Here is a 26,273-nt window from a genome sequence, read left to right on the forward strand (position 1 = left end):
AATAGTGCTCTCTAGCGCGTCGCTTTGTTACAACTACGGTCGCCGTTATGTACCAAGAAGCTATGTCATCCAATAGCACTTCACCAGTATTCTTTCAGGTGATGAGGTTTCAAACAAACATGTGGGAGCATGTATAAGGAATGACTCCTCGAGAAAGAAAGTGATTTATCTTGCCATGTTTTTATTGGTTTATTTTTGGTAGCCTTCCATTACTATGTTGTAGCCTATAGCATCAGCTAACAACCAGACGCACCACAAACACAAACGAATGCTACTAAAGTGCTTGAATTGCTCTACAACACTGACTGTAAACGGCAAGAAGTCCGGGACGTCCACCACGGGCCGATGAAAAGACGATAAAAGTCGCTTTCCAGGAGCTCCAGGGGGAGACAGCGGGGTGTGTTTGTACCGGTCCCCGGGACTTATACATCATCGGCGGATGAAAAAGGCGGTAAAAGTCGCTTTCCAGAAGCTCCAGGGCTCGACATGAAATTCTTTTCTTAGGAGGATAAAACAGATTATTGGCAGAAGTAATTATACACTTATGAGGACCTATTTATGAATGAAGATATTGATTTTAGCTAATAAATTACTTAACATGTTACACACTGTCCCTTTAAAGGCTTCACCAAGCTTTCTGTCTTCATATTGAATCCAAACAGAACTCTGTCAAGCCATCCTCCAGACAGATTATGAGTAAAATTCACACGGAAGGAAGCCGCAAGCTGCTTGGATCCACACTATCCCACATAAGGTATCATCAAAGAGAAACTTAAAGGATTTGTGGGTAACTTACAGAGGTTATACGAGGATGAAATACCTGTTGTTTTAGAATGTGACTCGCTCTGCATGCATAATGTTCCTGGCAGTTATCATTTAATTACCAATATCTGTGAATGTAAGGATATTATTTAAAACTGAATTCATCTTTTTTGTTTTTATCTTAACAAAGAAGAGAAAACTAGTGTATTTATTGTGAATGCTAATGTTTCTTGCTGTTGAAACTATTTTGCATAACAACCTTCTGCAGTGAAGATATGTCAATCTGAGTTTACAGACTCCCGAGTTCAACTTTGACAACATTAAAGTGATGGTTCGGAGTAAAATGCACCCTAGGTCATTTCCACCGTGACATCCAGCCAAATACCCCCTCGGAAGCATTTTTAGCGATGGTCAGCATTGGTCAAGATAGGGCGATCAGCCAAATGGCTTGGTACTAGCGCTATGGTACAGTGGGTATATCTCGTGAATTACCCCACTAATAATGCATGGAATGTTACCAAACTTCTCCAGTAGTACACATAGGGTCTGTTCTCACAAAACGAGGCATTTGAAAGTTTGTAAGTACATCAGGAGTTTATTTAAAAGAACACTTGCCTGATAGCTTCTATCCTCAGCTGCTATGCTACCACAGCATAGACGTCCCTTCCGTGTTTACCAAGCTGTTTCCGTGACGCGAGTTTCACGCAAGAGTATGAAAAAGTTTTGCTGAATTTTTATAAATGCTTGTATTATCAGGTCAACAGATTTTTATAAATGCTTGTATTATTAGGTCAACAAGTGTTGACAAGTGTTGACCTGATAATACAAGCATTTATAAAAATTCAGCGAAACTTTTTCATACTCTCGCGTGAAACTTGCGTCACGGCATCGGCTGGGTAAACACCGAAGTAGCATCTACGCTGCGGTAGCGTTAGTTAGCGTTAGTAGCCGAGGATAGAAGCTATCAGGCAAGTGTTCTTTTAAATAAACTCCTGGTGTACTTACAAACTTTCAAATGCCTCGTTTTGTGAGAACAGACCCTATGTGTACTACTGCAGAAGTTTGGTAACATTCCATGCATTATTAGTGGGGTAATTTACGAGATAATCAAGATGTACCATCGCGCTAGTACTAAGCCATTCGGCTGATCGCCCTATCTTGACCAATGCTGACCAACGCTAAAAATGCTTCCGAGGGGGTATTTGGCTGTATGTTATGGTGGAAATGACCTATTTTACTCCGAACCATCACTTTAACTCTTTTTTGTATAATTTTCGTTGTTGTTTTGTTTGTCTTTAACTATCCCGGGTACCCCAGATTTTTCAACCTTTTTTCAAATGAAAGTAACCTGTATGTATTTTTTTTTTAAACTCTAACTAGACTAAACTAGAATTTGGGAACATTGGAAAAAATATATTCAGCTTTTGAAAATTGCAAATCAAGCTATTTCATAGTTTAATTTCAAAGAGTTGAATTCAGAACGAATACATTCAGATACATGGTTTTCATCGTAAAACATTTCACTGCGATGATTTCACTGGTTAAATGTCAACATGAATCATTCAGTGGCGGCTAGAATGCAAATACTTATGCTTACTTACCCTCTCGCTTTCATGCCAGGATGCACTGTCCAACAGCTTCATGCTTCTCGGGCCCCCGGCTTGAGAGGCACAGCCTCTCGTTAGCTGGGCGTTAAATAATTAATACTCACGAAAATACAGAAAAAGATGAAAACCTTGGACAAGAAAGAAAGGGATGCAAGGAGAAAACCTGACACGAACACATAGTGGCAGTGAGTGGTGTGCTTTGAACAAGTAACCAGAAGTTTGAGGGCGTTGGCGCATATTGAGTCAGCTTTATTGGGAAAATAAAGCATTATGTGCAACTGGAGACCTTGATGAACATTTTATGCCCACTTTCTGGCAAGTTTGTTTAATACTTTTTAATAAATGGCCCAGGGAGAACGGGCTATTGAAGTTTGTAACACACACACACACACACACTGATGAACCAGCTCCTTAAATATGAGATTAATGAATTCAGTGTGTTCTTTTATTATTTTAAGCAGTAAAATCAGTGAGGCTTAGATGTAGACACAGCACTTACACAGTCAAATGCATGCATACTGCACTTTTTATTACCAGCTGGTTTAAGTCACATTTGCATCTCTAGCCTCTTTACCTCTTACTCTGTTCCTTTTCTTGTTTTTCAAGCTGCCGTCTGAGGAGGCCTGAAGGCAGGCTTTGTTAGCGGGACATCGTGAGAGCATCATGTCCCCCCTCTAATATAATCAGTTTCAGTGAATTACAAGAGCGCCTAATGGCATTAGGACCTGGTGACACTCATTTAGTCCACTTGAGTATGCATGTCTCCGACTTTGGAAAGTCGGGACTGAAAGAATGACAGCCATCTAAACAGCATCTCTTCCTGGTGAGACGGGAGAATTGCAATGGGGATGTTTAATGCTGAAGGACTTCTGGGCATAAAAACTCCAAACTCCAAAAACTCATATTCTTCAAAGAGGAGATTATCTTGACTTGAGGCACGATCTGAATCTTAAAATACGATAATCTGTCCGAAGAAAGCTTAATTTTGTCATATGAAAAACACATTTGTCCTCAAATGTAAATCACAAACCTCTGAGGAAGTGAAAACTCTGAAGCCAAAAAAATAAAGGGAGCAGAAAAGAGACGGCTGCTTTGCTCTAACACATGTCCCACTTTCAGATTAAGTAAGAAGAAGCCAAATCAATTCTGGTCATTTATTCATACCTGTGTTGCTCCTTCTCTGGAAACATACTCGCCTGCTCTTAGCATCTTTAACACGGCGTTCGCAGCCTCGTACCTTTGAAGATTCTCTGCGTGTGATTCTGGAACTAATGAGATTGAGCTACACACAGCATTCGAAACAGTTATTAATCATCTTCAAAGCTCACTTCTTTTGATGTAAAAGGCGAAAAGAATAGTTAAGGGCGTTATCATGTGTACACACATGTACATATGTTTCATTCTACGTGTGCATCATTGAGTAAACAACATAGTGGTCATGAATGAATAATATGCACACTAACGCATGCGCTTGGGTCAGAAATATGTATTGCTAATAAGCATCTGGTGCCTAAATGTGTGTTTTTATTATCACAGAGACCTCGTTAGCCACGTTCTTGGATGTGGTTCCATCTTTTTTTTTTGTAACAGCTGATGTCTTTGCATTGCAGTCACAGCTAATTAGACTTTTAAGATCGGGGGGGTGAATATTTGATGAAGCCTTTAATATGTCCAAAGGCAGTTTTCTTTGACTCAGCAAGTTCATGGTCAAACTCTGCTGGCAGCAGCTCTGGTGTATTAATTTTTTATGATTCGACTTGTCTCATTCGTTACCACTCAACTTAAAGTGCTCGGTGAAAGGACAGCAGCAGACTGACGCAACAAATGACCATCGCTGACGATTTTATTTTGTAGCTGTTTTGAAAATATGATCATTTTTATCATTTTTAGTCATTTCATATTTCATATTCAAACTTAAATCCCCTTATCGTATCTTACTTTGAACTGTAATAATACATATTTGTTGTATTCGGTTGTGTATTATTAATTTGAACCTAGAAGTAAAATAGTGTAATGCAATATATTAGAAGTAATATGCAAAATCACATCTAATAAATTCAAACCAATGTTCAACACAATGACTTGTTCCACCGTAACATACAGAACGAGTTATAATATACAATATAATCATGTCAATGTCATCACAATATGCATCCATCCATACATTCTCCTTGTGTGGTGCACCACCTGGATCCACGATAGCACCTGGATTCTATCTGTATGTTTTCATATATTGATATGTAAATGTACTGTCCATTCATTGGCTCTTCATTCCCGAGAAGATTCTCCAAGCAGACATTTATTACAGGAATAATTACAGTTACACTTATTTACCAATAATACAAATTCTTCATTTAAAAGGTTTCACTTTAGAAGAGGCATTTATTTAATTGCCTCCAGATTCTTGCGGCTGAGTAAAATATTGTGAATCTGTATCTAAATAATAATATTATGTGATATATGTTGGTCTGTCATGTTGTCTGTCTTTTTATTTTCAAGAATATTTATAGATATTGCACGTGATTAATGAAAACATCTACTTTGCAGCTTTAATAAGTCATTCCAAGTTGTGTAATCACTACTCACATATAAGTGAAATACTTTTCTCAGCGTGAGGATGATTGAACTTACCTTCAACCATAATATTACATAGAGAATTGTGGAGGAAGGTTATTATTTGGCCTCAGAAATGGACAAATGGGATTGTTACAAAAGAATCCCCCACAGAAAAAGAAACATGTAGTACAACTCATACCCGAACCGCCAAAGACTGGGCTCAGTTATTAATAAACCCTGGAACAACGACCAGACCTTGCAATATGAATGGATTTGAAAGAACAACTATGTTTTATGAAATCTTAGAGACAGCGTTGGACATGCATCTTCCAAATGGATGCTACAAAGGCAGAGGATGTGCTCAACGAAGTAACGTGGCCAAAGGTAAGTACTAGGTAAAATATTTGATCTAATGTCCACTACTTGTGTAATTTATGATTAATTACACTTAATGTTTCTGTTATCTCTTTAATAATCCACATTGAAGATTCCCATTCTTAAATAATCCAATGCTCTCAAAAAAAAGGGGATATTAGTTCCTGCTGGGCTGCACTGTTCTGGCAGCAACTGTAGGTCCCAAACAAATAGAAACCTTTGTTTATTTTTTCTACAAGAAGAGGCTAGGAACAACAGATGATTGTCTTTACAAAAGTCACTTCCTTTTATAAATCAAACCTTTTTAGTGCTGTATCCACATGAGGAGGTTCGTAGAAAAATATTATGCAATCGTCTTGGGGAAATGTAGTGTTTATCATTAAATATATACTTTGTTTTTGCCTTACAGTAAAAAATGAAATAGCAGCCGTGGTTTTGCCAAAAGAAGATTGGTCTTTTAATGATCAAGTCTGGATGTACTTCCCCTATAGATTGAGAAATTGTATCATTAAGTTAAGTAGTGCTGCTTGCACATTCTTTTCATACGGAACAATTCCGTACATTTCCCCATGAACGAGACCAAATGCAGACCAGCGGTGGAGTGAACCGTGTGACCAGCACCCACAGGAGATACCATTGTCTTACACCTAATTACATGTCATGGAATTTCACTGGGAAACAAGAATCTAGTCTGTAAATGTGTAGACGTTCTGTCTTAAAAATAAAAACAGAAAAATCGGACCAGTGCAGTTTAATGGAGACCTAAACAAAAGAATGAATAAATCACGTCATCAAGCTGTCTCTTGCCAGTTTATGCTCCGTCACGTGAAAATGTGCATGGCGTGAACAAATTGCAAAGAAGGAACACGTTACCATGGAAAATGCAGCGAGTTTGGCGGTTAACTTAAAAAACAGGCTGCTCATTTTGACTAAGATGGATCCCACCTGTGTCAGCATGAGCTTCACAGGATATCAACCCCAGGTAATTGTTATGAAAGGTCTTTGAGCTGTTTATTCTCAGAATAGACTTATCTCACACCAAAAACATGTCTCAGTTTGAAACAGGGACAGAGAGGAGGAGGGGATTTTAGAGTAAAATCAGAAGGTTAAGCCTTCAAAGAGATTTGTAAGGTAATTTCCCAGTTGTCTTAGTATTATTAGTTATTGTTACTGGAGGGTTTTTACTTCTGAAACAGTCCCTGATGGGAATCAGTGATGTTTTGCATTTCAAGCTCCACTGTTGCTTGTTTGTTAAAATGTTTGTGACACAAAAACAAAAACAAAGTACATCTGGTTCCTCGTGAGGCGATTCACTGCGAGCCAGAGTGGGCAGGACATGATATTATATTATGTGATTGGTTAGATGGATGGGAATATCGCAGATCAATGTTCTCTACACATATCTATGTTTCTAAAATCATCACAACCTGATTTACAAGGTTTCCCGGTAAACCCCCTAAAGATTTATGTGCAACAATAAACTACATTTTCCTCCTCAAATTATAAAAAAAATGATAATATCCAAATCCAAGTGGAATATTGTTTAAATTGTCAATGTCATGCAGCTGAACTTGTTATCCCACTGAGCACAAACAGTGAAGCATAGAACGCACACCGGTCACGTGGGTATTTTTCCAAATCTGATTTATCGCGGTCGACAGAAGCTTCAATGGGAATCAAACAGGGCCTTTGTCTATGAAGCCTATGAGTGGATGTACTTTGTCCGTGATGTTGAGAGGGAATAATGCTCATCTGGACATTCCCACGAGGCCCAGTTTGGATGTTTAATCCAATCTTAATTTGTTCAAACTGACTGAAAACAGTATGCTGCTGCGCTATTTTAGTCAAAGTGTGCGGGGTTCCATCTGTTGTGTCAATAAAAAAACTCAACCTTCAAACACGGCTATATTTTATAGGCTATAACAGTTTTTGTAATTCAAGAATGAAAACATTACGGTTGCAAACTTGAACCCATGTTTTATTCATAAAACAAACAACTCCAAACACGTGTAAAGTAGAACAATTCCTCACTCTGAGATGCTAAAAGGTCTGTTTTTAAAAGTCATTTGACACCTACTTTGGTAAAGTGCTGGTGTTACAAAGAAAAACAGTTTTTAAGGACCTGCATCTGCATTTAAATGTTAGTATTTGTAGTTTAGGTTGACTTGAGTGGTTGTGTTTCAGTTCAGACAGGTTCAAGTAACCTGAGAACACTGATAATAAATCATTTCCTCATCATTTCAGCTGAAAGTCTGTAAAACAAATTATAAACTTTACCTTTATTATAAGATAAGTTTTATACAAACTTTATTCCTGTTTCATTATTATTATAAATCCACCTCAGTTTGGGTTTCTTTTGAGAAAAGAGGCCACAGATAATTTTCTTGTGACCGATCACAAGTCCGATCCTGATGAGAAACTTTAAGTAGTTGAAATGAATCTCTCACTTGGTGTCCTTTCGTTTTCAGCATCTTCTTCTCCAGTTCTATGTCTGTCTGTCCTGCAGTCCCAGAACACTCTCCAAGCGTTTCCTCCGAACTGGAGGCAAATGCTCGTACGTATCAAAGCCAAACTCTGAGTGCTGTTGTGGCAGACGGAAATGTAGCAAGTGGTTCCTCAACACCTGGGAAACAGACAAGAAGAGAGAGGAGATGAGAAGAGCAGTAGAGGTGGTGATTGCCAGGATGTATGAGGAAAGATTGTGTCACCATGTTGCATGAGAATGCATTAAAAACACACACATTAGCAAGCTAGCAGAGAGGTCTACACAGTTAGCGAGATTTAGCCTCTGGGGGCATAAACCAATATTAATAATAGGGGTCAATCTGAGGTCTTGTTTGGATTTCAAAGAACACAGTATTGGAGCAAGTCTAAGATCAGATCCAGATCAACAGGATTTTGAATTGTGTTCTGAAAGAAACAGTAGTTTGCCAAAAAAAAGAGGCAATACTTCATATTGTGCTACTTAGCCAATCATCCTCACCGCAGGAGGAATTCCTTCACAATGATTCTTCAACAGAATGGATAAACAACTGAAATAGCTAAAAGTAATGGATGGATGCTTTTTATATGTAGCGAAAGATAGCAGCTGAAATAGCCACACTAATTAATAAATGGTTCAAATACATTGCTTACAGTAATAGATAGAAGAATGGACCAGATGTACAAAAAGTACAACAGCCAGACGGACAAACTCAAAACATGTGTCCTCTGGGAACAGCTGTCGCCAGCATAAAGAGGTATAAAGAGGTTTTGGAGCCACCGGGATCAACAAAGCTTTCAAGTTAAGAACTACACAAGGTATGAGGACTTTTAGTGTGACGGTTAAAGATGCGATGCAGACCATCGATGGGTTCGAGTATATGTTGCAAAATGTATTCAGTGATGCTGAAATTACAGAGAGCTTCAAACTAATACAACAACCAGGAGAAACTTTAAAAAAGCAAGACACTCTTGACTGTAAAACAAATTATATAAAAAAAATAAAGAGGAGAGGATCACCACTTACAAAATGAACAGTGATACATAAAAATTTAAACTATGTGAAAAGTGAAGAAAACATGAGAGATATAAAATATACACTTTGAAGCACACAAAGATAATAGAGAGAGTGTAAAGCCGAATAAGGAATGAAAATACCTCATCAGTCAGGTAGTAAATTTTCCTCAGCATGCTGGTTCGAGCTGCTTCAACCTCCTGGAAAAAGGACAAGAGGATTAAAGATCAAAGGACCTCATTGATGACTGCACTGATGTACTTTTTTTTTAAGTGTTTACTTCATAAACTCGACACTGCATGAGCTGTTTCTGCACCACTGCTGTAAAAAAGGCTTTATGAATGTAGAAATCAGTTTAGGTCCGTGTGTTTCTTGCTGAAAGATGTTGATACAATCTGAAAGATCACCATATTTGGTGAAGAAAATTTGCTTTCAAAAGGACCATAGCAGTGTTCGTAAATCTCTTTGACAATTGACAACATCTACCATGTTTACCAACATTTCTATTATTGAGATTTTGTGAGAAAGTTTGTTTATGTTTTTGTCCATATTCAATAAACGTGAATTTCAGGCTCGTAGTGATACGGCTCCACAGTCCCCATAAAATCAATTACTTTCAACATCCCTCAGTACATCTTCATCATATTCATACTTATATTAATACTGAGGTTGTTCTCTGAGCAGTACCTTCTTCTCTACATTGAATTGTGTATAGTCAACCAACGAGCGTTGTTTATCACAATGCTTCTTGGTTACAAAGTTCAATCAGAGCCAGCAAGAGAACTTTTAGTCAAGAGGATGCAGTCGAGGGAACATGTGTTGTGCAGAAAGTAAGAAGAGAGTGTGCTTGTTATTGAGGTCGGCGTACACCAAAATATGACTCTCTTTAACTTGAAATTACTAGCTAGCTCCACCCGGGCCACTTACGTAAACTGGAAGCAGCCGGATATAAATAACAAGTAAAACCAGAAACTGCTTCTAGCTTTAGGTGATTTATTATCAATACGCACATTTTAATGGCATTTATAAGAGTTGTTTTGGATCAAATAAACCTTGCAGTGTTTTTCACAAGGTTGGATTGCCTAAACCCATCTCAGTCTCATCGAGTGTTTTCAAACACATTTTCTTTGAAGATCGGGGAAATATCTGCTCATGGCAAGAAGTCAGAATATTACTGGTATGATCATTAAAACCCCTGTAAAAACACTCATAAATCCAACCCCCTGTTCAGTGCTGCTGTAACATCCTCTGGATTTGCCAAATGACTACATCTGTGGCAGACTGCACTATGTTTCACTGTGGCTGAAATCGAAAAGGCATGAATCCAAGTCTTCACATGAATACATAATCAGACAATTCTCAGAGGGATGTCATAGTGCTGTACCTGTGCTGCAGCATCCTGGGAGAAGATGAAGGAGTTGACATGAGACAAGGTAACCACATATAGGACGGGACACCAGCAGGGCTTCAGAGTCCCCGTGACCAAAGAGCGGAAGTAGAGATGGAGGAGAGGGAGGGAGTCTTCAGGGGGAGAGGTGAACCGCTCGATAGGGATGGAGAGCTAATAGAGAGATAATAAATTCATCCAAATTATGTGTTATATGATCATAGTGAGAGTAAGATAACAATTGGTAAATTACTTTACAAGGCAACTAATGAAAATAAAAAGCAGTTACATTATTACCTGTTCCAGAGTGACTCCCAGTGACCTCAGTATTCCCACATGCTCTCCAAACACAGCCAGCCTCATGGTGGCGCTGTACCTCCTCTGCAAGGGTAAGAGCACCCAGCACCCAAACAGCCGGTCTCCAAAGGACACAGCTTCGTACTGGGTCAAAAGAGCGGTGTACAAGTCTTGGAAGGAGGCTAGACCTGGAGGAGGGACGTCCAGGTCCAAAGAGTCCAGCTTGGATTGCCTGTAAATGTAAGAGATTTGGTTTGACTCTGTTCTCTGTGATCCATTTGGCTTTTGTACTGCAAGAAAAAAAGACATCTAAACTTTCAGACCTGCTCTGCAGTCTGAACAAACCCCAGATGAGATTCTGAACAGGTCTCTCCAGGAACAAGTCACTGGAACACAGGAACACACAGAACAGGCGGGTGAGCTTGGCGACAGGAAGGATCACCTGTAAACGTGACAAAATGTTCTGGAGGTTAGTTAGAATAACACACAGGTCCTCGTACATAGCAGACACCCTGTCAGTCCCTATAAAGGGGCTGGAGACTGCAGGGCCTTGTGTACAAACAAACATTTCTTGAAAAGAAAAAGTCTAAAAATGTTGGGTTGCCCATTGTTTTTAGGGTTATTATTGTGTTGATTAGTCTGCTAAATAAAAGATAAACCTGACTCGGTTCTGTACCTTCAGTGCTTCCTCCCTCCAGACTTCCAGCAGCAGCAGCCACTGCAGACAGTGGGACACAGCCTGCAGAGCCCCGTGTGGGAGTTCTTCCACTTCTAACCGTCCGCCGTCAGACACACCTGTCCGCTCATACAGGCTGACAAGTGGGAGGAAATGCCAATCTGAAGGCACGGTGGGACCAGTGAGCTCTGGGAGGAGATGGGAGCTGATCCAGGAGTTGCGGCTAAGGAGAGTGGTCCGGGAAGTCAGTACGGATGACTCCAGATGGGCCAAGTGAGTGAGGAAGCAGCCTCGTATGGACGGCAGCTGGACGCAGGCTTCTCTCAGGAGGGCTGCAACAGTCTGCAGACGGGGAGAGGTGTCGTGTCTTGTTTCCTCTCTGAGTTTCAGCTCCCCCAGCTCTACAGCCTCCGGTCCTCCACTGTGGCCCTCTCTGGAAAACAATCAAACTTAAACTGAATAACAGCGTAAACAAGAGATAGAAAAGAATAACAAACATTACTTTTTGTGGAAATGGATAATCTGTTAATAGTAATTTGATCCAACCCCAAAGAAATTCAACTTTAAACAATCAACCCCGTTTTTCAAGCACTAAACGAAAACAAAGAAAAATATACAGCATATGTAATCAACAAAACAACAAAGGTTTTTTTTATGATTGATTGTGTTGGCACTTACTGGCAATCAAGCCCAAATTAAACTTCGGAGAATAAATGTTAACTTACGATATAAAGTCCTTGTTGAAGATGATGGTGGACAGCAGTTCATGTCCCAGGTATTCACTGCCTGGTAGTAACCATGGCAGCAGAACCAGCGCCACCTGGTGGTACAGTGAGGCATGCTTGGCTACTTCTGGCTCAATGGGGACCTGAGAAGAAACAGAGTTGTTCATTGGAAATAAGGATGGTATTAGGCATTACTAATGACACGTGGAATGGGTTTGTAACAAAAACAACCACAACCTGAAAGAAAACCAGAAGAAAAAATGGATTCTGATCTAAGTTGGAGCCTACCAGTCTGTGTGCCAGCCGGAGCAGGAGGTAGAGGAGGTGGTGTTCGTGACGAAGAAGCCAGGCTCTGCTGTGAGACATGCTGGGTGTAGCCTGACTGCAGCTTTGCAGGTAACTAATCACAGATTCTGACAGGAGAAGACCAGTGAACTAGAGATGGGGAAAGGAGTGAGGATTGAGATCAAATAAATGGGGATTTTTTTGGATGTAAAGAGAATGTTAAGTTCCTGGTGTGTTAGGTCAATATGTCACTGTATTCCTCAGCCCATTATTGTGGTTCCCTGTCCTCCGATTTAAAATGACTAAAAGTTTTAAACGTTAACCTTGCTGCTGAGGCCTTTGTGGATGCCTGTGATTGTTTCCAGGAGGAGCCCCAGCCCCGTGAGAAGAGGGAAGGGGGAGCTGGGTACAACCAGCCCCGGGCGATCCCTCCATCCCAGGCAGGCTAAACCAGGGAGGCTTGGAATGGTCTCTGGGCCCAGACGAGTAGACTGGTAATTACACACTGCTGAGGAAGACCTGAAAAAAAAATGAATAGAAAAAAGCTGTCAACAAATTGTTTTCTTATACTGTGCTGTTGCAAACAATAAAAAGGTCAAGAACACATTTTATAGAGACAAAACAAAGACAACCGCAGTCTGCTTTGATTGTTTAGACATTATTATCTGACAAAATAACAACAGGGACTACAAATGGTCTCACAGGATATCAGACATACTTTAGGTTCTTTATCAGGCCTTGAACAGCACGGTGGGACAGCAGGGGGAGGAGAACCTCAGCCGTCAGCCGCTCCAGTTCTTGAAGAGTTTCTACAGGCTTGAAACAGTTCTAAAGAGAAGAGTCACTCATATAGTTTTAACTTTAAAATGGTTTAATTTTGGCGTGTCAATGTTTAGACACCTAGAGTTAATGATATTTGTAATAAAAAGTACAACTTGATATGTCCGAACACTTGCAGTACCTGTCTGGAGAGCTGATAGTAGTACGCTTGTAGGTAGGCCAGGTAAGATGGTATCACAGCCAGGCTGCTATCTTCCCGAACTGGATTATCTAGGCTCTTCACAAAGCCCTTCAAATGTCCCAACAAGGGTGCCTGCAACCCTGCGACATGGCCCCAAGACACTGGAGGAGGAGGAGGGCACTCTTCTCCCTGAGAGCTGTCGTACAAACAGGCCGTAACATGTAGATAAAAAAAAGGATTCGATGGCATCGTGTGATGAATTCATAAAACCACTTAAATCCTCATCTGTACCTGACCATGCCTGCATGTAGTTCCTGGTGGCAACCAGCAGTGTGTGTGACCTGTGTGAGCAGAGAAAGCAGAGCCAGGACTCGCTGGAGCTGCAGAGGCAACAGAGCATCCGAGAGAGCCAGGACTCTGTGAACAGACTGCAAGGCATTCGCTAAGCCTTGATACAGGTCTCTGTGGGAACACAATGACAGTATAGCAATAAAAGACCAGCGCTGTGAGAGAACAGCAGAGGAAGCAATTAGACAGTGTCAAGCTACTGTTAATTATGTGGTATGATTATGAAACTGTTCTATACAGATTCACTGTCTCTTAGCAGGCTCTGCAATTATTATTTGGAGTGAAGAGGAATCTCTCTTGAAGCTTGAATGGATTAACTTGCATGTATAATTTGGAGGCCTGTCCGTAGCCGGCGGCCACAGCCCACAGCCTGTAGGCCTCAGTGGTGATCCTGAGGGCCTCCGCCGTTTCCAGCAGCAGCAGCTCACTGGGCTCAACACTCAGCAGAAAAGGCAGACGCTCCATCACTCCGACAGAGTTTAACTGAGGACAGGAGAAAAGAACGTACGTACGTAAATGAGTATATGGTACCACACATGAGCAGAGGTTACAAATACAGGAACCGTATAAGTATTTTATTTTCCATTTGACACTTTTTATACTTTACAGATGGTCACAACTTGTTGGATTTCAGACCCATGCACATACTGTGTTATGTACAACAAATTATTTGATCATGTTATGATCAATAAATAAAGGTGGATGCACACTTGACACACCACTCAATACTTTCACACAAGGCTCCATTAATATAGACAGTTTACACCAGAATTCATCCAGTGAGTAAAGACCTCTCTTAAACACACATTATCAGTCATTCAAACACGCTTGCTAGCACCGGCCCTTACAGATCCCAGAGACGCACTTACCAGTCTGGCACAGGCATGTCTGCCAGAGGTAGCCAACACTCTCAACAGCTTCATGGCGCTGGCCAGTGGGAGTCCGTAAACAGACTGAGGAAGGGGAGAAGACGGCGCTGTCCACGTAGTGGAGAGGAACTCGGACACCACTGTCTCCAATAAGCGAGGACAGTCAAGCACCTGGGAGTGAAATGCAATCTTAGTGAAATTAGGCAAAAAGGAAACTATAATAAACAATAATGAATGGTAGACAAATAGTTGATTAAGTGATTTATATTGTTGCTACCTGGGTGGCAGATGAGGAGGAGTGCCTCGCGATACGAGTCAAGATCTGCAGGACGTCCTGGACCACCCGAGGAGATGGCCGGAACACCTCGAGGATGTAACGCAGCCTGGGGAGCAGCTTCATCCTTAACAGACCCTGAAACACAGACACAATAATCATTCAACCTTCATCTACAGAACTTCTTAATTACTCACAATTATTATTATTATTCACAATCTAACAAAATGGAAGTCTGTCTGTGTGTCTTTTGATTTTTTTAGACAACTGACTGACTTCACATATTGCTGAGGACCCAGGGAAGTGAAGCATTGAGTGCAAGCACTTGAGAACATATTTATTAGTAATGCATTATATAAAACACACATTTACCAGAGGCCAAGCAATTTCCAGACACTCTTTCCGGACCGGCAAGTTTTCTGCAGCACTAATACAGTATAAATTGGAAAAAGTCAAGGAAAACAAATAAACATGTTTACCTTGACCACATCCTGCGTGGCCACATCATGATCGGTCTTTCTCTCTTCCTTCTCCTTAGCCGTTTCCTTCATACATTCTGGCAGCCCTTCATCCTCCTCTTCTTCCTCTTCCTGAGCAGACGGCAGCAGAGGGAAGGAGGAAAAGCCGCGAAACCAGGAGAAGGTACAGTCCAAACACTCCTGAGAGGCCAAACAATTTAGATATGAACAGGAAGGACTAGACATTGGACTGGAATACTCTTATAAAAGAAATGTAACAGAAAACCAAAGGGTGTTATTTCTTCTACAAATCAAGCATCCATGTTTCTGCCATAGTGTGGAAAATTACAATCATATGAAAACGGGATGTTTTAATGACATGCTGTCATATTAGAAGTCTTACTTCATCCTCTTCACACACAAGGAGTGCTTTAAGAGCATGCACAGCTGCGGACATCACTCCCTCCACACTGTCGTCCAACGCAAACCGGAGCAGGAAGAGCAGGCCGGCGTCCAGCAGAGTGGACACCACGCTGCCCTTCAGGACTGTCAGGTACTCTCCAGCACGTGCCTACAGGGTAAGAGATGCTGCCACGTGAGTGACTACAGACATGTGCATCTGCAGCGGCACTGTGTGTGTTTGTTTGCGTACCTTTGAGAGGATGTTGGCCAGAGTGCTGAGGGCGAGAGTCCTCTGCTGGATGAGCTGACTCCGAGACAGCAGGAAGAGTTCCTGCAGGGAATAACCCGCCCGCTGCAGAGAAACCCTCGATGTCAAGAGTAAAGTAATTACAACGAAAAAGACCTGGACCTTAGTTAAAAATAATCTGGTTTTCAGTCTCACAGTGATGCTTCACTTTTACCCGTCTCATAAAAAGTGGCATGACAATCTGTCAAAGCTCAAGTGGAAATTGTATTCAAGTGCATGTTATGTTCAAGGCTATCGGATTCAAACCTCCTCACAAATATGCTCTCTGGGGGAACTTATTAATGCTTATACATGACATCAAAATGATATTTATTGAAACAGATATGAGCAAATCGCTGCATTCAAATGAACTAAATAACTAACTGGGGTTAATGAGCCGTCATAACGGCATTTAAAATTGCAGGTAAAATTCAGCTGGTACTGCTCTTGTGCTCTTTGTGAGAAAATCCCAGTTACTGAATATGAAAGGAAAAGTATGAAGAATAAACCTGAAGGTGTTATATACATTTTAACAAAGACACATATGAAACTGTAATAATATTAATACAATTATCAAATATATATATATATATATATATATATATATACATTGTGATTGCCTACTGACCTCAGGCTCCTCTCCATGGTGATGCAAGCCTAAATGGGTGGGCAGATCCTCAGTAGGTGGAATCAAGGTGCCTGCGAAGTCAAACCGAGCCTGCATGGCCTATCAGGACGCAGAACCACAGAATGTGTTGGCTCAATGCAGGAAAAACTTGATAACGTGCCAGATATGAGTTGAAATGAATGAAAATAGCATCTTCTGGTATTGTAGGAAATGTATCCTTACATTGTTGGTTCCTTTCCTTCTGGGTGCAGGCAAGTCTCTCATCCACTCCATCTTCTCTGGCTCCAGCTTATCCATGTGGACCCATTCCTTCTGAGGCTTTAGCAGCAGTTCCTTCTCTGAATTCACACACACGGGTTAAAAGCAAGACTTGTTACAATTAATGATCGCTTGTATGAATTGGTAAAATGGTTGTCTGTTGTAGCCAGCGCAGATAGTGACCACTCTAATGTGTAACTACCCTCAGGAGCCTGAATTCCACAGTTATGATTAAAGATTCTGGCTTTTTATTCTCAACCCAAAAACAAAGATATTTAGTTTTCTCTAAAAAGGAAAGTAGATGAGCTAATATATCATCTTTGTGAAGAAAAGGGTACACACAAACACATGAGAAGGGTCCTTGTAACCGAAATGATGACTCATTCTTTTCCAAAAAAAAAAAAAAAAAAAATTCACAAAAGGAGAGTGGTGTGCACAATTCAATAGATGGTGCAAATGAAGTGCGAGATATGTCTTCATACAATCCATTAGCAACACTTTCATTAGGATGGGGAGTATTTTCTTCGAATGATCTGCAGGAACTTAATTGCAAAGAGTGGCTACTTTTGGCTCAGTCCGTCCCTTCTGCTAATCACACAAAGTGAAATCAACGATCAGCTTTACGCTGGGATTTTAGCCAAGCATTGCACATTAGTTACACAATTAAGAGAATGGATGCTTGAGAGAAAGGGAGAGCGGGAAGAGTGAGGGCAAGAGAATCAGGTGGGTGAGATACATCAGGAGGGAGACGGAGGCAGCAAGGGAGGCAAAGACGGCCAGGCGTGATGGTCCTCTTGACAGTGTCTCTCTCACGATAAATTACTAATGGATTCATATGACAGTCTAAGCAACTACGTTACAATTTAACAGTGCTAAAAGAAGCATGATTCACATTACTGCTGCATTAATGTTAATGTTGCATGTTCATAGTAATTTTAACTCCTTTGTATACTGTTGTTGGGTAGTTAATGTCAATGTTTCCAGCTTTTTCCAGCTGATCCAAGAAGGTTTTCAAATATCTATTCATCTTAGGAGACACGTGTTTTTCACTGGGCAGGAAGTTTGTGGAGAATCGTAATCTGGGAAGTAACTAAAGCTGTGAGACGCATGTAGTGGAGTTAGAAGTTCATAATGTACCTCTGAGATGTAGTGGAGCAAAAGTGTAGTTTAGTACAGTACTTGAGTTAACGTGCTACAATCCACCATGTCTAAGGAGGCAATGTGACATAATAGCATAGTCCCCCAGATAACTTAAATGCTTTTGATGTATTTACATCTCCAGCAGCAGAGACCAGGAACACCTGCAGTGTAGACGTAATAAAAAGGTAGCTTTTAAATCATACCAGTCAAAGCAGGTGGTGGTGATGGTGGCAGGTCCTCCTCCTCGTTCTCTCCTACCATCACTACTTCTCTGGGTTTCTGAAACCGTACAGCACCAGGGGAGTCTGACTCTCTGCTCACATCTCCAAGAGGAAAACTGTCCTTGCTGCTGTTGCCCTGGGGCGGTCTGGATGTCGAGGCAGAGGACAGGACATTCTGGGCTTTGCGAGATCTAACAAAGTCCACCAGTTTAGGATCTAGGAAGCAGAAATAATCGTGTTATATGCCGTGGTACCATCAAAATGTACTTTACTATTTAGGATACACACTCAACACATATCATTTAGTTTTTTACATATTAATCAACTACCATGCTGACAATATGATTGCCTACCGAGCTGACATAGAAGTTTATTCTGCTCCTGTAATATCTCAGACTGAGACATGGTCTGGAGTTTAGCCTGGTTCTCTTTGTGGATTCTCATGGTCTCTGTTGAGCTATCTGTGCCCCCAAGACCCTGACCAGACAGCAGACTGGGACCAGAGGCTGCAGTTGGTTCTAGTGAGTGGAGAGGAGATAGGAGACAAAGAGAAAGCGAGACAAAAGTAATGTGATGAGGGGTTCTGTGGAGAAAGATGTTATAACCCAGACCGACATATCCACTGACATATGAATTATATTTACTTACGAACATCTGTAGCACCAGACTGATCTGTATCCATGCTGGTCTCAGGAGGCAGATTCTGATCTCTGTGTTCGGGTGTCTGAGGAGCTTCAGACACACAATGTAAAGGTGCCTTTCCCTCCTTAATTCTCTGAGCTGCAATCTGACGGGCAAAGATACTCTTCTTGCCACCAGCTGAAGACAGTAGCACCTGGTCGTAAGGATGCATAAACTTAACTAAAATCACACCACTTATGAGGAATCTGCATTAATGTTCTTTTTTTTTACCTGACTGCTGGTTTCTGAGCGGTGTAATGCTTTGGGGAAAGCCACACCTGTAAGTGCTGGTAGAGATATTGGAGTGGAGCTGGTATCCCTCTCCTTAAAACAAAGAATCATTCTACTGTTTAAATTATAAATACAACACCGACTCATATCAAGCTAAACATGATACCAGCAAACTAGGAAGGCTGAGAAAATCTCCTAAAAAAATCGCTGGATGCATGTATACTTGGAGAGGTCCATCAGGGATAAGAAGCTACTTCATTTATTACACAGTCACTGATTCAACCCGTGGCACATTACAACATGTACTTACAATGATCCTGGAGAGAACAGCGCTGATGTGAGCGTCATGTCTGTCCAGGCTCTCACCAGCATCCTCATCCTCGAAAGTGACACGACTGGCTTTAAAGCGGGACTTCTTAGGAGGGGCTGGCGTCAGAGACGGGAGTTCGTCTGGAAGATCTGCAGGAACCATAAAAGGTATTAAATAATGTTACGTACCAGCATATATGGTCCACTGTTGGATGTGTGAATCTCATCCCTGTTCAGGGTTTTATTTTAGCCTAGTTTTGAGCCAGAGAAAACTAGCAATACATCAACTGTAAATTGGTTTTATTGTAAAAGCAAAGTAAACAGTCACATCTCTTACCTTCTATTGTGACAACATCCCTCTGTCTTCCGTTAATCTCCCCGTTATGTTCCCCTCTTTCCTCCGTCTCTCCAGCCTCGCCTCTCCTCTTGTCAGGTCTGCGGACCACATTGGCAGCAGACGGGCCACCAGAGGTCAGAAACTCCTCTTGTTCTCGTAGTAGGTCGGACTCGGAGTCAGTTGGTTTGGGACGCCGCAACATCCCTCTGAAGGACACAAAAGACAATATTAAACTCACTGTTATGTCAAATCTCCAAAAACGAACCTAAGCCGGAACACTATTTGACAGGGAGACATACACAAGACTTTAGGGGTGAAATGGTGCGACGATATAAGGGACTTAAAGCTAGTGGTGCTCACAAAATAACGTGGGCTGACACATAAATAATGACATTTTAACCGAACTCTGCTCCGGCAGCTTGGAGACCATCGTAATTTAAGACGATATTGTGATTTGAGGCTGAACTTTAGTTAGCGTGGCTAATTTTAAGGCGAACTACCGTTATATAGGAGCGTAAGAAAGCGACATACTTTAACTAATTAAACAAATAAATTACCCTCGACTTGCCCTGCAGATATAGCTTTTTTTCGTTTTCACGTGCGACGTTAGCTTAGTCAAGTTTACATCCGACACGCACCGGGGATGAATGTTACAGTTAGCTAACGTTAGCTTAACGTCACTAAACAATACCACACAAAAATACTGAACTGTAGCATTATAATATGGCACACAATATGGTTTAAGTACGTCAGAATTTTGTTGGGTAACCTACAGTTAGGTGCAGTGTCCGTGATACACAACTCTCGGAAGACCCGTGTGTGGATCCTACACGGAAGGTTTCTAATGTGACACAAAACCCCACCTTCAAAATAAAAGCTCTGCCGGAACAAGGCAATCGAACGCATAGCGTCCTTTCGCTCGACATCGCCTCCTTTCTCCCGGATAAAATTTGGATATTTAGAGACTTAGATGTCTTTGAGTTGTCGGTGAAGATATTTATTACATCAGCGGTGATTAATGTCGTATATCGCGCGGGGTTTACCGCATACCTAAACCACATCTCGCGTTATACTGCCTCTCTCCTCCAGGCCACACAGGACAGCGCACCTGCATACGGGGGACCACTGTGCAGTGTGTGTTGTCATTAAGTCATTTAAATTGGCCACTGACAACAACCCTCGCTTACTGCATCATGGTCAACCTCTGCTGCCTTTGCTGCGGTGAAATCCCTCAACCCCGCCCCCCTCCGTCCGGCCAGGCGGGACCACCGCGGGATCCCCGCTCAGCGCAGCAACAGCAGCCTGCTGGCTCCGGCCCAAACGGTGTGGGGCCGAAGGGAAGCACGGAAAGGGGGAGCAACCCGCCGCGAACCGAGCAAGTGAATAAAAGCAGTGAGTTTAAAAAAGCTCTCTGACATGCGAAAAGTGCAGCATGCTGTCCTCCGATCCGGACTCTGCGGAGGACACGGCGGCCGGCGCTCCCAATGATGCTGAGGGAGAGGGGCAGCAGCTGGAGGAGGACTCGCCAACTGGGAGTGATGTCCTGGAGGAGGTAGGTGTTGACATGCCAGACATTCATTATCTTGTTTTTAAACAGAACACCTTTAAAATACATGAAAACATCAATTGGGAGTAGTTCCGATCAATTAACTAATCAACTTTTATAAGAAATAACAGCAATTATTAGCCATAGACATTTGTTATGCAGATAGATAGATAGATAGATAGATAGATAGATAGATAGATAGATAGATAGATAGATAGATAGATAGATGTGTGTGTGTGTTTCCTCCACCATGCCCCCTGTCTTTACTGTCATGGAGTGATTACTGTGATTCCATCTGGGGGATTGGTTGTGTTCAGCCAGCCGTGCACAGATAGTAAGAGAGCACGAGTTGTCCAACCTCAGAGCCTTTGACCATGTAACTGCTAGCTGGTATTTTATATCGGATGGATTAAAGTACAATTAATTAGAAGTAACGCGTCTTTAAGACAAAATGCAGATTTTGATGGTTAGGGCTGATATATATTTTGATTGGTATAACCTTAAATTGACATAGACATTTTACTGAGAAGGATTTAAAGGGAGACTTTTTCACATGAAATCAGTACGTAGTCAGTAATGTCTGCAGTCAGGAGGCCCGGACTACTGAGGTCCATCCTCTCTGGTTCACAAGAATTGAATCCCTGTTTGCTCCATAAATAACTGAGGGGGAACCAGAGTGACATCCCCACCCCTGTGTCAGCGCAGTAATGGATGGGCTGGTTGTCAACATAAATCGTTTCACTCCATAAAACACCAGAGACCACAAGAACACAGAATCTCATGGGGACAATTGTCACCATGAAACCAAACATATTAGAAAGTACCAGAAATCATGATAAATGGCATCAAATTCATTTTGAAGGTGTGAAGCTCCTACCCTCCTTGAGGATGCAAACTTAAAATGTTGCAGTGGTTTGCTCGATATGCATAAAGGATTACGCTCTGGCTTCTTTTACTGTTAGTGTCACTGATGAAATAGCTTTAGGCCAGTTTGCCTTTGCTTTCTGTTTGTCTGTCTGAGCTAACCAGCCATTACTCAGAAGTAAATGGAGATCAGAGGTGTGTGTGTGTGTGTGTGTGTGTGTTACAAGTAAAAGTAAAAAAAATATGACTTATAAGTAAAAGTAACAAGGTATTTAGTTGTTAAATACCATTACCTTTGTTTTTAAGTGTAAAAACACATGAATTAATTAAGCGTTTAATCGTTTTGGGGGTTTTCTTGTTGTTGTTGTCATTTTCTTCTATTTCACTGTGGCTAGAGCATCATTTCTGTTCAAGGTGCCTATGCTGCTTTATGATTTAAAGGTGAGCTACGTAACAAGAAATTTAATTACAGACAAATGTGTGTTGGTCTGTCAGGCTCTAGTTCTACAATGAAGTTTAATCTCCAAGATTTTTAGGATTTTTCTCTACATAATAAACAAGAGTTACCCTGTGAAATGTGACAACTTTGACAGCTAGTACTTTTGCCCATGTGCAAAATAAACTTCAGAGAAAGATGTGTGAAAACAGCTGCTCACAGCAGCTGCTCACAGCCTCCCAGGGACACTGAATTGTTTAATTGAATTCCTTAATAATAATAAAAAAACTTTATTTTAAGGGTGACGTCGCTTCATACATAAAATTTGACCTCTGTATTTAACCAAGCCTAAGCATTTAGGATCAGTCTCCCCCCCCCCCCCCCCCCCCTCCACTGAGCTTTCTTTAGTTTGATTTACTTTGTGCTTAGGTACGATAAAGTTTAGCATATATAGTGCAGCCACGGTCATTTGCATTTCTACTGCCAGGTTTCAGGGCCTCATTGGTCTAAGTGCCTTTTCCTCATTACTCTCTCTCTCTCTCTCTCTCTCTCTCTCTCTCTCTCTCTCTCTCTCTCTCTCTGCAGCAGCATCCAGTCAAGCAATCCCTGGGTGCTTGTGTCTGCCGGGAGTCCCATTGGCGCTGCCTGCTGCTCTCTCTGCTCATGTACAGCTGCCTTGGCGCGGTGGCCTGGTGTCAGCTGACCCGGGTCACCAAGATCAGCTTCAACTCCGCCCTCACCTCCTCTTTCACCGCCTCGTTCACCTCCTCGCTGCGGGGGGCCTCCGGGATGGGCATCGGAGGACACTCGATGATCTACCACGACAGCCCCTGCTCTGACGGCTACATCTACATCCCTCTGGCCTGCCTGCTCTTGCTCTACGTCTTATACATGGTGGAGTGCTGGCACTGCAGAGCCCGGAGTGAGCTGCAGAGCAAAGCCGACGTGGACAGCGTGTACGAGCGCGTGCTGCGGATGAGACAGGCCCAACCGTGCATATGGTGGAAGGCGATCAGCTACCACTTTGTCCGGCGGACCCGGCAAGTCACTCGATACCGCAACGGCGACGCCTACACCACCACGCAGGTGTACCACGAGAGAGTGAACACCCACGTGGCTGAGAGTGAGTTTGACTACAGCCACTGCGGGATGAAAGACTTGTCACATGACCTCAGAGGCTTGGAGGGACACCCGGCAACTCGCCTGCGCTTCACCAAGTGTTTCAGCTTCACGGAGGCCGGTCCGGAAAATGATTACCTCAACCAGAGGGCCAGGTTCTTCTCTGAAATTGAGGGTTTGGACGATTACATGGAGGCCAGGGAGGGGATGCAGCTGAAGAATGTGGACTTCAGAGAAAACCTGATCGCGTATGTAGACCCAGAGAGGATGCCTTGGTACACTTCCCAGGTTGCCTTCTGGCTGGCCGCTCTGCTGATGTTGTCCTGGCCTCTGAGAGTGCTAATAGAGTACCGCACTGCTTATGTGCACTACCGCATAGAGAAACTATTCGGCTTGGATTACAGCCCTTCTCCTCTGGATGAAGACCGGCCTCTGGGGAATAACGCTGGTTGCGTTATTCCAAGAGTGGACACCCAGGACAGCACTGAGATGGAGTGGCACATACGCTGCAACCGCCAGGTGGTTCCCAGCTACTCGGAGGCCATGCTGATAAACATGAGCACAGCAGACTCATTACAAGACACTGAATGCACCTCGTCCTCGGACTGCTTCCTTCTGGACAGCAGCCAGACGGCTCAGAGTTACGGCGCTCTGCAGAGCCAGGGGGACTGCGAGCAATGCAGGGAGCCGAGCGGACGAGGTGACGGGGGAGGCAGGAGGAGGGCCGTCACCAGCTCCAGCTGCTCCTCTATCTTCTCCTGCCGGGGAGCGCTGCTCCACTCGCACCTCTCCTCGGACACATCTCGCCTCTCCCTGTGCCGCATGTACGGCTCCCACCGCACCGTGGCCCTGTGGAGGAGCCGCAGCAGCAACCTGACCGACCCCTGCTGCGTTGACGAGCAGTGCTGCCGCTCCGACTCCAGCCAGCTGGCACTCAGCGATAGTCCCCCAACGTATAGGGACGCCCGGTTCTTCCCAGTGCTCATTGTGCATCGGTCTGAAGGCCGTGGCAGCGAGGACGGGAGGGAGGCGAGGCGATATTACATACGGAGAGGGTCGTCCTGCGTGGAGACGCATCTGTGAAGGACACGGTGACACATATTGATGAGCCACGATGTTAGACAGAATGACATTAATGAAGATTTATGGAGCGCTTTCAGAAGTAATAAGAATACTTCTATTTTTTTTTTATATTTACCAAAAGGTCAAAGAGTCCTTGTATTAAATTGAATATGTCGATATTCTTACAGTTAAGAAAACACAACAAGCAGTGTGCAGTGCGTCTAAATGTGTCACCTCCGCATTGTCAACCCCTCCTCGTGGCAGCAACAGTGTGTATGATGACAATAATTATCTGATTAAATGGTGCATACTTGCTATTGATACGTGAAAACTGCACGACCTCAGGATCCCACTGTTTTCATCCATCATATTAAAAAAAAAAAATACAGGATAGAAAACGGTGTTATTATACATGTGAGGATTGAGCCATTTATAGGTAAGAATAAGACAAAAGGAAAGTTGCATGTCATTACTAAAAGGTACTGTCTTTTCGTTGATTAAGGGTAAAACCAAAGACACAAGTATTCTGTTTTGTTTCTTTGTTTTTCCCCCAAAGAATTTCATTAAAGTGAGGGATATGCTGACTGGGAACACAAATTTAATGCCACAATGTTAGCAATGAATGTAATCCTGATGGATTATTATTGCGTAGGAGTACTGTCACTGGTAGAATAGGAGTCTAACAGGATGGGATTGTGATTTTTTTTTTTCCAAACGAGTTGATTAAAACAAACAATGAATCAAATCACTGTGGGAAATTTCTATTTTTTAAATTACAGTACAAACAAAGTACAGTACAGTCCTTGTTTGTGTGTGTGTGTGTGTGTGTGTGTGTGTGTGTGTGTGTGTGTGTGTGTGTGTGTGTGTGTGTGTGTGTGTGTGTGTTGATATGGAAGAGGAAAAAGAAAAAAAGAGAGAAGAGTTTCTCCTGTGATCATGTTGATCTGAGGTGACAGACACTCACAGCTCACTGGTTCTTCAAGAACAACGAGAAGAAAAGAAAACACTGGGATGACTAAAGTGGCAATCAATGACTTCAACCAGGAAATATCCATTGTGGTTGCTAGACAGAGGGTGGTTAGTACAAATAAACCATTCATGCCAGCAAAATAGGCAAATAAGTCATGATTTGTCATGATACTCCTGATAGAATGTCTTGTTTAAGATTTCAAATACAAACTTAATTGACATTTGTAGACAAACCGAAAATCTAAATACAGGCAAGGACACAAGCCTACATTTAAACTTTATGGTTAGGTTTTAAAAAAACAGGAGTTTAGGAGATGTCTGGTTAGATTGTTATAGGGAGAAGAAGAACTTATTATCAGTGGTTCAAGTATTAAGATGAGAGCAATACTTATAATAAATAAATCTATTACAGCCTTACGTAAAAGTGCAGAAGTATTCAAACTAAACGTAGAATGTTATAATAATAATAATAATAATAATAATAATAATAATAATAATAATAATAATAATGTATTATTCTTGTTATATTATGCAATATGTTGCACTTCTGGATTATTTCCATCAACGTGTTCATGAGTATGCAGCACTAAAATTTTAACTTCTTTATAGTTCAATCCTTAAAAATGGGTCAAAGTTTCTACAGTTATCTCTTTAGGTTAACTCTTTCCTTCTGCTAACCACTAGATGCTGCAATTGCTAATGACTAAA

The 26,273-nt window shown here is 42.0% G+C and overlaps 2 protein-coding genes across 3 annotated transcripts; one reads left to right on the forward strand and one right to left on the reverse strand.

The window, feature by feature from the left end:
• Nucleotides 1–7,227: 7,227 nt before the first annotated feature.
• On the reverse strand, nt 7,228–20,682 carry rpap1 (RNA polymerase II associated protein 1). Of its 2 annotated transcripts, none has more exons than XM_084014234.1 (27): nt 20,620–20,682; nt 19,570–19,775; nt 19,234–19,382; nt 18,924–19,016; nt 18,660–18,846; nt 18,365–18,529; nt 17,994–18,227; nt 16,615–16,730; nt 16,393–16,491; nt 15,729–15,830; nt 15,480–15,647; nt 15,098–15,277; nt 14,622–14,756; nt 14,345–14,515; nt 13,798–13,958; nt 13,419–13,589; nt 13,128–13,323; nt 12,885–12,994; nt 12,490–12,685; nt 12,170–12,316; nt 11,882–12,024; nt 11,157–11,589; nt 10,804–10,922; nt 10,481–10,712; nt 10,181–10,357; nt 8,940–8,996; nt 7,228–7,923 (listed from the first exon to the last, which is right to left on the reverse strand). In XM_084014234.1, exons 1-27 carry the CDS (start codon nt 20,628–20,630, stop codon nt 7,786–7,788), a joined length of 4,296 nt encoding a protein of 1,431 aa, XP_083870360.1. In that variant the 5' UTR covers nt 20,631–20,682; the 3' UTR covers nt 7,228–7,785. The 2 variants fall into 2 exon arrangements, with proteins under 2 accessions (XP_083870360.1, XP_083870361.1); XM_084014235.1 differs by lacking the exon at nt 20,620–20,682 and adding an exon at nt 20,343–20,401.
• A 308-nt stretch (nt 20,683–20,990) lies between these two features.
• LOC311016509 (transmembrane protein 151B) lies at nt 20,991–24,793 on the forward strand. Its single transcript, XM_084014236.1, has 2 exons — nt 20,991–21,121; nt 23,001–24,793. Exons 1-2 carry the CDS (start codon nt 21,002–21,004, stop codon nt 24,615–24,617), a joined length of 1,737 nt encoding a protein of 578 aa, XP_083870362.1. The 5' UTR covers nt 20,991–21,001; the 3' UTR covers nt 24,618–24,793.
• The last annotated feature ends 1,480 nt before the right edge of the window (nt 24,794–26,273 follow it).

Source organism: Eutrigla gurnardus, assembly GCF_963514095.1.
Source record: "Eutrigla gurnardus genome assembly, chromosome: 7".
Taxonomy (NCBI): Eukaryota; Metazoa; Chordata; class Actinopteri; order Perciformes; family Triglidae; genus Eutrigla; species Eutrigla gurnardus.

Coding starts and splice junctions, on each gene's coding strand:
- rpap1 (XM_084014234.1), bottom strand. Junction 13,590..13,797: donor CAGGCCTCCAAATTATACAT/GCAAGTTAATCC, acceptor GTGTTCCCACAG/AGACCTGTATCAAGGCTTAG. Junction 12,686..12,884: donor GGCCTGATAAAGAACCTAAA/GTATGTCTGATA, acceptor TTTTTTTTTCAG/GTCTTCCTCAGCAGTGTGTA.
- LOC311016509 (XM_084014236.1), top strand. CDS start 21,002: ATGCTGTCCTCCGATCCGGACTCTGCGGAGGACACGGCGGCCGGCGCT. Junction 21,122..23,000: donor GGAGTGATGTCCTGGAGGAG/GTAGGTGTTGAC, acceptor CTCTCTCTGCAG/CAGCATCCAGTCAAGCAATC.